The sequence below is a fragment of the Triticum aestivum genome, chromosome 3D (genome assembly GCF_018294505.1).
Source record: "Triticum aestivum cultivar Chinese Spring chromosome 3D, IWGSC CS RefSeq v2.1, whole genome shotgun sequence".
Lineage (NCBI taxonomy): Eukaryota > Viridiplantae > Streptophyta > Magnoliopsida > Poales > Poaceae > Triticum > Triticum aestivum.
The window spans coordinates 520,913,266-520,925,666 of NC_057802.1; the positions used below are offsets into that span (position 1 = coordinate 520,913,266).

At 46.9% G+C, this 12,401-nt stretch overlaps 1 protein-coding gene across 1 annotated transcript; it reads left to right on the forward strand.

Moving 5' to 3' along the window:
• The first annotated feature begins 4,277 nt into the window (after window positions 1–4,277).
• On the forward strand, window positions 4,278–5,503 carry LOC123075183 (probable CCR4-associated factor 1 homolog 11). Its single transcript, XM_044497848.1, has one exon. The coding sequence runs from the start codon at window positions 4,285–4,287 to the stop codon at window positions 5,224–5,226; it is 942 nt and encodes a 313-aa protein (XP_044353783.1). The 5' UTR covers window positions 4,278–4,284; the 3' UTR covers window positions 5,227–5,503.
• The last annotated feature ends 6,898 nt before the right edge of the window (window positions 5,504–12,401 follow it).

Here is a 12,401-nt window from a genome sequence, read left to right on the forward strand (position 1 = left end):
TCTTGTAACCCCTATACTCATCAAAGTCAATCAAGCAGGACGTAGGGTATTACCTTCATCAAGAGGGCCCGAACCTGGGTAAACATCGTGTCCCTTGTCTCCTGTTACCATCGGCCCCTACCCGATATCTGCCGGTTTTGACACCGACAATGAGCTCGCTAGCCCATTGCCGTCGTCAATGCCGTGCTCGCGGCCAACAGGAGAGTGACGGCCATCATGCTCCGCGGGCTCCTTCTGCATGCCATCGGCCTCGCCTCCTCTCCTCGCCCAAGTACCAAGTCATAAGTCGCACGTGCTCCCCGCACACGGGTGGATGACTACTCCTACTATATATAGAGATGTCATGGCGAAGACAAGGAGAAGACAATGATGACACAGATCAACGAGGTGGCGCAAGCCAAACCCTTGATGGCTTGCTGGTGGGCATCCCTTGGTCGTTTAATGAAGTGATGATGATGATAATAATAGGGTCACAACTGTTTCCACTTTCCAGGAAAAAGGGATGATTAAGTGGCACGGTTTCCTCACAGCTATTCGACTACTCCGATGCATGTGCACGCAGTGTGGAGTACATGTAGGACCAGTACTTTGCTCTTGCATTGGGCTTAGACTCTCCGTTTGAAGGAAGATTGCTGGATCCTTGAATGGAGCAACATTTTCTATTTTACTGATCAATCAATTAGATTAAACAAATAAATCAATTGCACACAACTCACACAACCAAATTGATTGTTGTCGAAATACCTAATTGCCGCCACTAAGCAGGGTCGTCAACTCCACCTTGTCATTCCTAATATTCCATTTCACCTTGTCATTCCGAATATTTCATTTCACCGACTTGTGCCTCTCGAGGCACTTCTCGCCACTGTCTTATCGCCACCATCTTATCATACATCTAAAGAGTTGCAAGTACAATTTAGACAGATTGCATCACATAATTTGAACACAACTCTTAAGGTGACAGAACAACAATTCTGATCATGGATAGCACTCTAGTACATCAAAACATAGCAAGATAACTGCAGATATTGCTTGGGCCAGATGACACTGATATAGTGCCATATCCATTAGCAACAAACATTGAAATCATCATATAGGCAATGCTATAGGCCTAGACTCATTCCAGCCGCGAAAACAAGCATACACTATATGCATGTTATTCTGAAACATTACTAATTCCCCTTGGCCACAAAACATTATGCATAATATTCATTCAGTTTAAAAATGTGGCAACATGAGAGCTTATGTTTCAGACAAGAAAAAATGACCCTTGCTAGCTCCATCAGCCGACGAGCTCGACCACGCGGTGATTGCTCCTTGGGATGAAAAACTTTTCTTACCCAGACACCTCCACGTTCTCAATCTCCGCTACCATCTCACAGTATGTACCCCATGAGTCCATGACATCGACATTGCCTTGATCCCGTCGGTCAGTTGTTCGGCTTGGCAAGCCTGTACAACTTCCTCTCGCTCCATCCCATCCTTGCACTTCGGGATTGCTCTCTGGGGCCACAAATCCACTGTTTGTGACAAAGAAATTAGGGTTTGGCACATCAGCGGGGCTACTCACAACTATCAGGACTGCATCAATGATCATAGGAGACTTATCAAGATTAGAGACAAACAAAAGAACAACTCTTTAATGTGGATTCAAAGCAATACGTAGACGCAACCCAACCATGGTGGTTCCATGCTGCTTGTTGAGGAAGACGCCAAGCTACAGGCTGACGCTCTTGTCAACGCCATGCTTCTTCTCGACCATACAATCTGAGCCATACAGTAACAGAACAAGACGAGCACATGAGCAATACACATAGGGAAACCAGCTATATATGCATCTCTCCCTGCAAACTTGCAAACTAACTAACTGACACTGGCACAAATATTCAGCACGTGAAGTTAGCAGAGTTTTGTTCATGATCCAAACCAAACCAAACCAAATGTGAGCACGGCCAGTTGAACCGACTCCAATATATACGAGCTTGCTTGCCATCCATGCCTCCAAGAATACTTAGCTAGTTGTGGCATGACGAGCGCGAGGCACAGTGGAGGCAAGAGGTCTTATCTATAGGACCAACATGCTCCAATAGATAATTTTCACCACAAAGATCCTAGATGTTGACATAAGCACCAGTGGATATAAGATAGCAAGCCATTCACAATAGAGTAAGCATGACATGAAATCGAGGCATCTCAAGGGACAATAAAATTGTAAATTTCGTTACATCATTAGCATGGCATAAGTATCGGATCTTACAAACAGAACCGTTGAGTCTACCATACCAGAATGGTCAAAAGATCACAACCAAAATTAAAACAATACTAGCAGGTCTTATTGGCTAACAACAGCATTACAAGAGTTTTCATCGTGTGACTATTGCGTCAAAACACAAAAATGAATGTTGGACACATCAGGCACTGAATCATACATTGATGTATTTATTTTTCAGGCTAAGAGCTGGCTCATGGTTCAGACTGTAACCTACTCAAGCTATTATAATCCAGGTACACCTAAGTAGCAGGACAACAATGCTGCATCAATACCCAGCAATAGTATAGTTCCAAATGCTAATCTCAAGATGGCAAGTCTCATCTATGGCACCAACAGGCTCCAATAAATAGATTTCAATATGAATATCATAAGCATGGCATAAGTATCAGGAGTATGGCATAAACAGATTAATCTCAAGGGACAACAAAATTGTACTCCAACAATAGCATGGCATAACTATCAGGAGTCACAAAACAGAGCTGTTGAGTGAGTCCACAAATAATAAATCCTAGGATACGACAGCTAGATCAACCTCACCGTGCCAATGTTCAAGAAAATCCTCATGAAAAATTTGCAAGCTAGATCACTTGTGCTTCTTCTTCTTATGCTCCACTACTAGTTGTGTGTCATCGCCATTTCTGATCCAACCACCTCTTCCTGCTTAATAAGTAGCAAGACAATAATGCAACATTAAGCACCTTAGTTAAATATATTTTCTTTTACATAACTCTTTCTCCTCATCACCGTTTGTATCAATACAACAATTGTATAGTTCTTAATGCTAATTTTAAGGTAAGAAGTCTTCTCTGTAGGACCACAGGGCTCCAATAAATAGATTTCACTATATATAATAAGCTCGGATAAAAGTTGGAAATCAATTAACAGTAGAAGAGCAGTCATAATATGAAACTGAGGCATCTTAGGGAACAATAAAATCGTACTAAATTTCAATGCAACAATAGCATGGCATAAGGCGAAGGTTTCACAAAACAGAGTTGTTGTGATTTTGCCAAAATGGCCAGTGACAAAACCACAACGGCCTTCACTGTACAACAAAGCAACATTACAATTTCCAAATGCTAATTTGAAGGTAAAGAAGCCTTATGTACAATGCCAACAGGCTCCAAGAAATGGATTTCACTACAAAAGAAATACACTTTCTGATAAACACGGACAAAAAAGCTAGTAAGCTATTGATAGTAGAGTAACCATAGTATGGAACTGAATCATCTCAGTCGACAGAAAAACTGCAAATTTCATTGCATCTCAATAGCATGGCAAAATGATCAGGTGCCACAAAACAAAACAAAGCTTCTGAGTGAGTCTACCAGAGTGGTTTATCAAAACATCACAACAGCCTTGATTGTACAACAATGAAGCCTAAAATATGACAAAAAGCTAGATCAACCTCACCGTAACAATCTTCAAAAAAATCATCATGACACATTTGCAAGCTTGGAGGTCTTGGCTCCGTGTGGTCCTTCTTCTCCTCTGCAAAAATGATTTGCAATCCTCCTTTGATCTCCGGCCTGCTAGTACTAGCTTCTTGTCTGCAAAATGAACAAGGTCAGCACTTTGATTTGCCACAGACAATCAGTTCCAGTTGATATCAACTATGGCTGCTCCATTTTTCAAAATTGTCCGTCGATTCTAAAAATGATCGCTGATTCAAAAAAAAAAAATCACCATTTTATAAAAATATTTGCAAATAGTATAAAATGCTCATAAATTCAAAAAATGTTCATGATTCAATTTTTTTTTGTAAATTCATAAAAATGTTTATGAATTTGAAAAATGTTCACACGCGTTCACTACGCCCGGATGTTGCCTTCTACTATGAGCGTATATTGCACCTAAACAGAGGATATCGTATTTTACTGGGAACCAATCCTGTGTCCGAGTCCGACTGCAGCTCCCTTTCTTGTCCGAGCGCAGCTCGGCACCCTCCTTTTATATACTCCTCTGCGTCGCTTATAGCAACACAAATTACAACAAGCGATCGAGATCGAGATATGCAGCGTGGACGCGTCGGCGTGAACCCGGCCGCCGGCAAGTTCGCCATGTTTCCACCGCCGCCGCCGCGCTTCAAGTTCAACCACATGTTTCCCGTGCAGGTGGTGCAGCCCCCGCCGTTTGCCTACCACGCGGTTCCCCTGCCGCCGGTACAGCCGCAGCTGGCGGTCCAGGTGCGCCCTGTGTGGGCGGGGAACTTCAATGAAGAGTGGGGGTACCTCCAGAGCTTCGCCGCGCCCGCCCGCTATGTCGCTGTCCACGTGCACTACCCGGGCCTCGTCCACGCCGCCGGACAGGACCTCAGCAGCCTGACGGTGGAGCACCGCTACGCGCTCATGAAGGCCAACGTGGACGGCCTCAAGCCGCTCCAGGTCGGCATCGCCGTCTGCGACCACCAAGGCCAGCAGGTCGCCTGGGAGTTCAGCCTCCGCGACTTTTCCCGCCTCGCCGACCCGCACGACGACAAGGCCCTCGACTACCTCGCCCGCCGCGGCCTCGACCTCGACACGCTCCGTAACCACGGCGTCGACGCCTACATGCTCGGCGCGCTGCTCATGGGCTCCGGCCTCATCGGCGCCGGACACGGGCGGCCGCTGTCGTGGATCACCCACGCCGGTGCCTACCACGTGGCGTATCTCCTCAAGATCGTCACGGGCGGCGCCCCGCTGCCGCACGACGTGGCCGGGTTCGTCGGCGCCATGCGGTATTACCTGGGCCAGCAGGTCTACGACGTTGCGACGATGGCGGCCGGCTGCCCGGGCATGCCGGTGGGGCTGGACAGCATCGCCGCTAACCTGCGCATCCATCCGCCGTGGGGGAGCCCACGCCTCGCAGGCGCCGCCGGCGTGCGCGCGCTTCTGGCCTTCAGGATTTTGAAGCAAGGGCAGTTGGGCGGCAACGTGGAGAGGTTCCGAGGCCTGCTCCAGGGACTGCAGCATTAGTTCTTCCACGGTCGATCACAATCACAAACGAGCAACGTCGTTGATCAAGAATTCGAATGTGCAACGGACTCATGCCGCCCGCCATTGGGCACTTGCGTCGATCATTGGTACAGTAGTTCAGAAGATTGTTACTACTACAGTTTTATACAGGTCAAGGTCAAGCGTTTGTTTTTCTCGTCGCAAAAAAAAAAAAACATTTCATTTCCCTTTTAGTAGTAGTATTCAGAACTTCCAGTCAAGGGTTCTTTTAGTGATGCGTGATGTATTTGTCGTAATAATTCACACTACTTATACTTGAGTAATATATGTATAAACAACCGTCAACCGTGTACCTTCTTCGCAAATACAAGCACTGTATTCTATTGTGTGTGTATTTTCTTAGGGCATCTCCAATGCCGGATATAATATTTTGTCTATGGACATGTCCATGAAAAGTTGTAAACGTTCGTCCGTAATACAAGTAGATCCAGACACAATTCATGCGAAGACGACATAATTCATGGAAACGGACATAATTTCAATATATTTTATATAAACCGAATGATATTTCGTCCGTTCAACTAAAACCTAAACTAATTTGTAGTGGACGGGGACCTCGTACGCCTGACCGGGTTGGCCGGCGGCACCTCCATCGACGGAAGGGCGCGGGGACCCGGCAGACCTGCCTGGCCGCCACCGGGTGCTTGTCGAGAAGCCGCTCCGCTTCTTCCCTCGCCGTGCGGAGGGCCGCCTCGGCTAACGCCGACCCTAGCCGGGGAGCCCTGCCCTTGCCCCTGCCAGCGGCGGCGAATGTGTCCCTATCGAGGCGATGTGCAGTCGTCGCACGGAATGCACATGACGTTGTGGTGGCCATCGACCGGTCACGGGTCCAGGCCGCCACGAGGTCGAGGCCCATGACGTTGGACTTCGTCAACGCCGCATTGTGCAGCTCCCGCCGCGCCACCTCCTTGGATGCCTTCTCCTATGTCGAGATGATGCTCCACGACGAGGTGCGGTGGCCGCCGCCGCAACCACCAAGGTAGTGGAGGAGGCACTCGTGCGCCTTCGACAACTCCTTCACAGCCATGGCGCGTTAGCCGTGACGCGACAGCGGCGCTGGCTCCTCGTTCATGCGATGTCTGATTAGAAAGGTTTCAAAATCACTTACAGAAAATAGCATGGAGTTTGTCAGGGCCAAGGACGCCCGCCCGTCACTACTATTGAGCCAGCCCAAGTAGCTTCGTGTGGGTTAGTTCATTTTTCTTCTTTTTTGTTTTTTTCTTGTGTTCATATTTTGAAAATATTCTAAATACATACATTTCAAAATGTAAAACCATGAACTTGAAAAATGTTAATGCAATGTAAAAAAATGTTAGTGTAGTTATAAAATATGTTGATATCACTAAAAAATGTATGTGGCATTTAAAAAGTGTTCGTTTCGAAAAGATGTACGTGAAATATTTTTATAGTGTAAAAAATATGTCTGTGTAATTAAAAAAATATTTCATACCATTAAAGAAGATATGTTGTATTTTAAAAATAATCCCGCATTTCAAAAGATGTCCGTAACATTTAAAGAATGATCGAGTAGTTTAAAAAAGTTCCTTATCATTCAAAAAAAATGTATCACCATGTATCTGAAAAATGGTCAACACATATTCAAAAAAATATTGAAAAGGATGCATTAAAAAATATTAATCATATAATTTAAAAAAATTCAATTTGTATTAAAATGATATTTCTGATGTACACAAAATTTTTACAAGCTGTGTTGCCTAAAATAGACATGTACTGAAAAGAAGGGAGAAGAAAACCGATAGAAACGAAAAGAAGAAGGTAAAAACACGGAAGGTTCTAGAACCGGGCCGAACTGGTGCATATCCTAAAACTGCTACAGGATCTACTGTGTTGGGCCGGCATATTTAGTGGAGCCCCCAATGGCGAGAACGAAGGATTTCTGGCAATAGGCGAGAAATAGCATTGGCGAGATTTGCACGCACAGGTCACAGTTCCTGGGTATAGACCTAGGAAGCTATCAGTTTTATGCACACTGTATATTCACAGACTCACAGTACAGACCTAGGAAGCTATCTTTTTTTTTTTTGCATGGTAACCTACGAAGCTATCTGAACGAAGAGCAGAGTATCTAACACATGTAAGCGAGTACGTATACATGGAATATTTTTACATACATACGTATTAAAGTATGCAAATTTAATCGGACGATACAACAACAACCGCTCGGTTATTAGTTATCTCTTCCTCGGTTCCTCCTATGGCTGGCTCAGGCCTTGTACAATGGGAGATGCTTAGGGGAGGTGTTTAGAGAAATAACCGGGTGTTTCTTAAGCACCGGTGTTTATTTGTATAGGATAGACGCTTAACTAAGCGTCTCTCCTGTAGAAATAGGCACCGGTGCTTCAGAAAAAAAAACCCGGTTTATTTTTCTAAGCATCTCTCTAAGCACCTCTCATTGTATAAGGTCTCATTGGCTCGTTGCTTGCTTTGTCTGTATTGTACGCATTGGAATTCTTTTTTTTTCTTCGCGAATACGCAAAGCTTGCGTATCATTGCTTGATAGAAGGAGTTAGAATGAATACAGGAGATGGTACAACACATTGCACGGAAGCAAGAGGCGTGAACATGATACCCTAAATAGAGAGACATGAGAAACTCGACCCAAGCAAAGAAAAACACAGCTAAACTCGCCGACCAAAGAAACAATCCGACCAACAACTAGACGACCGACATCTCCAAAGTCGGCACCGAGGACGCCGCGAGCAAACAAGACAACGCCTTCACGAAGGAGAACGGCACCAAGATGACATCGTCGCTGTCCGATCCGGAGAACCGGACCTAGGGTTTCCCCTGAAGCTCGAAGAGGGGCATAGATCGCGGCCATGACAGCGCCTCCAAGAAGGGAACGACACCTGCAAGTATCGCCGCTGCCAGCAAAGAATGCAGGATTTTGCCCTGGCCAAATTCCGAGCAATCCCAAGCCATCGGAGTACAAGTCGGAGAAGAGGAAGTCAAGTATAGGCCGAAACTGCGACTGAAGGAAGGGGAGCCACGCCCGACGCCGAAGGAGGCACCGGGCGCCGCCGGACGTGCGGACTCCAGAGGAGGGTAAGGTTGTGTGGCTGAGCGGAGTGAATGTCGGCAGGATGTGACGGTGGCCGAAGCCCCGGGCAGGCCCGGATCTGGAAAGAGCACAGATCAAGGCCGCCGGGAACGGAGCAGCAGAGCGCAGGCAAGCCCAAGAAGATGGAAGGGGACGCAGCTCCCGAAGCGTGCCGAGAACAGAGATGCGCCGGGATGGACGGCCAACCAAGGACACCAGCAGGGTGATGATGCGGAGATGGCGAGGAGCCAACGAGCCAAAGGTGCCGGAAAGAGCGCAGCCCCCGTGGCGCGCCGATCCGAAGCCGCGCCGACCGACCATGGACACAGGAAGGAGCACAGGTCCATTGCCGCCGGATCGAAGCCGCCCCTGCTGGGGGAGGGGGTGGGGGATGAAGCTCAGCGCAGCCAAAAACCCCAGCCGGCTCACTGTAGGAAGCAGCCGCGGCAGGGCACAATCCCACGCCTCCACGGCCGCCTCATCGGGAGGCTGACCTGGAGTCGAGCAGGGGGTGAGGGCGATGGGGGTCGGGAGGGGTGAGGGACGCAACGAGGAGGGCGCGCTGGCCGCCATGGCAGACCGGCAGGTGAGCACCATGCCCGGCCAGAGGGGACCCAGATCCCATCTGGGCCGGAGGAGGCCACCCATGTGAAGGGGGAGGCTGTTAGGTTGATCTCCACCGCGTGGGCCCAACGGCCCACCGGGCCCTTAGATCTGTGCCCTGATCGGGGGCGCTCAACCCACTATGGTTGATGGGCCCCTGTGACCCGCGCTATATTAACAGAGGTGGGGGCCGGGGCACGCGATATGAGGTTCACCGTTGCCACAAACCCCACCGATATTCCCTACCGATTTAGGGTTAGCGCGGTGCTCACGGGAAGTTCCACCACCGCCGCCATCCACTCTCTGCCATCACCGGCCACCGTCACCATGGCCGGCACCCGGAGTTCCTCGTCTGGACAAGGACAAGCAGAAGGTAGGTTCACCGGAATCACTAGCCTACACCGATCCAAAGGATCTATCAATGGTATCTGGCCATGCTAGGCTATGATTTTCGGTGCAAAGTATAAACAGAGAAAGAAAAAAAGATCCCTCCCCAAAGAACCCTAGCAGGGCAGAGAAAAGCAAACAAAAGAAAACCCCAAAAGTTCACCGGAGCAGGGCCTCGGGCCACACCGGCAAAGAGTGCCGCCGCAAGGCCGCGCCGTTCCTCTCGATCCGGACGGGCATCGGCAAGCCGAGCCGTCCGGAAGAAGAACCAACCCCACATGGGGCAAAGAGCACCACCACCAAGCCGTTTGACGGCGGCGCGTTCACCCTCGTGGTGCTCGCGCACGCCGGCAAAGGGGTCAGCAGGGGCGATGCGTCTGATGGCGCAGGACCTCTCGAGTCTCTCTCTCTTTCTGCACGAAGGAGGATGTGGTGGAGGGGTGAGAGAAGGGGGGAGGGAAAAGGAGAGCACAGCGGGGCGCGGTGGCTCTCGCCGCCGTCGCCGGCGGCCGGAGCGACCGACAAGGGCGCTGCCCTTTTTCCCTGACAGGACAGAGGAAAAGAAAGAAGGGAAAGGGAAGGGAGAGTAGGCGCACGCGGCGCGGTGGCAGTCGACGCCGACGCCGGCGGCCGGAGCGAAGCTCCTTGGCTCCGCCATCATGGAGCGAGAGAGCAGAGAGGGGCGCGGGGGTGGGGGGAAATGGATTAGGGTTCCCCCCGAGCACGCCAGCCACCGTTTTTGTTCGACCACAAAGCGCGCGTGGCCGTCGGATTACATCGGGCGGCCAGGATGCTTAGCGGGAGCTGGCCACGGGCTGAGGCGCGCGGGGTGGGCCTTTGGGCCGAGAGTGGTCCAGGCCACAGCAGTTGCGCTGCGTTTTACCGGGCCATCGGGCCGAAAGGACGAGGCCAGCGCGGGCGCGTCATAGGCCGTGGGCCGTTCTTTTCCGCTGCGGGCCGCACGCGCTAGACTGTGCTGCTGCTATTTTCTGTTTTTTAAAGAATAGAAAATTTTTAGAAAAAGAAATGTTCATGAATTTTTATAAAGAAAATAATAAAGTTCATGATTTTTTGTTTGGTCAAAGAAAAGTTTTTATAAAGAGTAAAAAGTTCATGAATTTTAATTCATGTTTTTCCGCTGTGTAAATAATTAATAGTGCTCTTTTACAAAGAAAATAAAAAGTTTATATAGAATTAAGTATTTTAAGAGCATGTTAAAGTGATTATTAAAATGAATATGATTATGTTATTTTTATGACCAACGTTGTTAATAACATGATCATGTTTTATTATTGAAATTTAAAGGTGCTCTTTTTTAAAGTGAATAGAACTAAATTAAAATATTAAATTGTTGCTTCTCTAATGCATTTTTTAACCAACCAGTTAAAATTGCTTAGAGAGTAAAAGAGTACAGAATTGTTTTTGAATAGAATATAGTAAAGTTTCCGCTACAAAGTAAAAGTTTCATCCTCCAATTAAATTGGAACCAACGGGAAAATTTAATTGGAAGAAATGTTCTTAGCAATGTTTTTTCTCTGTGGGTGAAATAAGATGCACATAGTTTCCGCTATGACAGAAGAAAGATATTTGTTTTAAAGTTAAAATATGGTATTGTTATTTTCTGACCAACGTTGGTGATAACAGTGCTATAATTCTATGAGTCTTATGTTCAAAGTCTAAATCTCTGATAAAGTTTGTATCAAAGTGATCAATTTTTAGAGAACGGATAAAGATCAAGAAATGCTCTTGAACTAGAGAAATGTATATTTCTTGTTCCCGCTGCAATAAAGTTGATGATGATGATTAATTCTTAGCAAAGTTATTTAATAGAAATACTATCATCACATTGTTTATGAGTTATATGCATTATTTCCATTTCCGCCCAACGGTGATATGGAATTAATGTAGAAGGATGATGTTTATTCTAATTCTGCCACAACGGTGATTTAGAATATAAAAGAAAGTTTCAAAAGTTTAATGTGCATTTTTTAACCAGACCAACGTAGGGTTATTTTTATGCCCATTATTGTTGATTATTGGCTATGTTTTCTCAGACTAAAAGTTTTCCATGCTTTCATTCGTGAAAGCGAATGGCTGGGTACTTGTGACCCGAAAGATGACTAAGAAAGGTCATAACGCGAGGGAGTATGTTCTCTCTAAAGAATGGCATAAAAAGAAAAGAGATAGATCATTGAGAGTCTTGATTGATGAAGGTCTTTCATGTACTCTCTATGAAGAAGATTTTTCAGTCAACATGATTTGAGATGAAACAAACAAACAACATGTGTGCTTAATTTGACCAACGTCGGATCAAGCATGTGTGTCAAAGAGCATTCGGATTTATTCCTAAATTTGATGATTGAATATGCAGTCAAAAGAGCCAATTCTGACATTTATGTTCCCTTACAGGGAATTACCCGCATGGCGGGAAAAGATGATTATGATAAAACCTGCATGGCGGGAAAAGTTTGGGAAAATACCTGCGTAACGGGGTAAAGCTGACATAATATTATGTCAAAAATCCCGTATGGCGGGAGAAATTCTGACAAGAGAAAGATATGATAACTCATGTGCTTTTAATGTATCCCACTCTGGGAGAAAAGAATGGAGTAGCTGAAAGGCGCAACCGTACACTTATGGATATGGTGTGCAACATGATGAGTTATTCCAACTTTGTCGTTGGGATTATGGATCGAGGCGCTTAAAACCGCCATTCACATTCTCAATAGAGTACCAAGCAAGTCGGTGCCCAAAACACCGTACGAGCTATGGACAGGAAGGGTGCCCTCCCAATAACACTTCAGGGTGTGGGGGTGCCCTGCTGAGGCCAAAATGTTTACTCCAAACATTGCAAAGTTAGATCCCAAAACAGTGAGCTGCCACTTCATTGGCTATACAGACAGATCAAAGGGTTTTCGTTTCTACTGCCCAGACAGATGTACAAAGTTTGTAGAAACAGACATGCAGTCTTCTTAGAGGACGAAATGATGAGGGGGAGCTTGGTAGCTCGGAAAATTGATCTTGAGGAGAAGAGGGTGCATGCACCTAATCCGATGATTCAGGAGCCATTTTTCTCACTACCAGT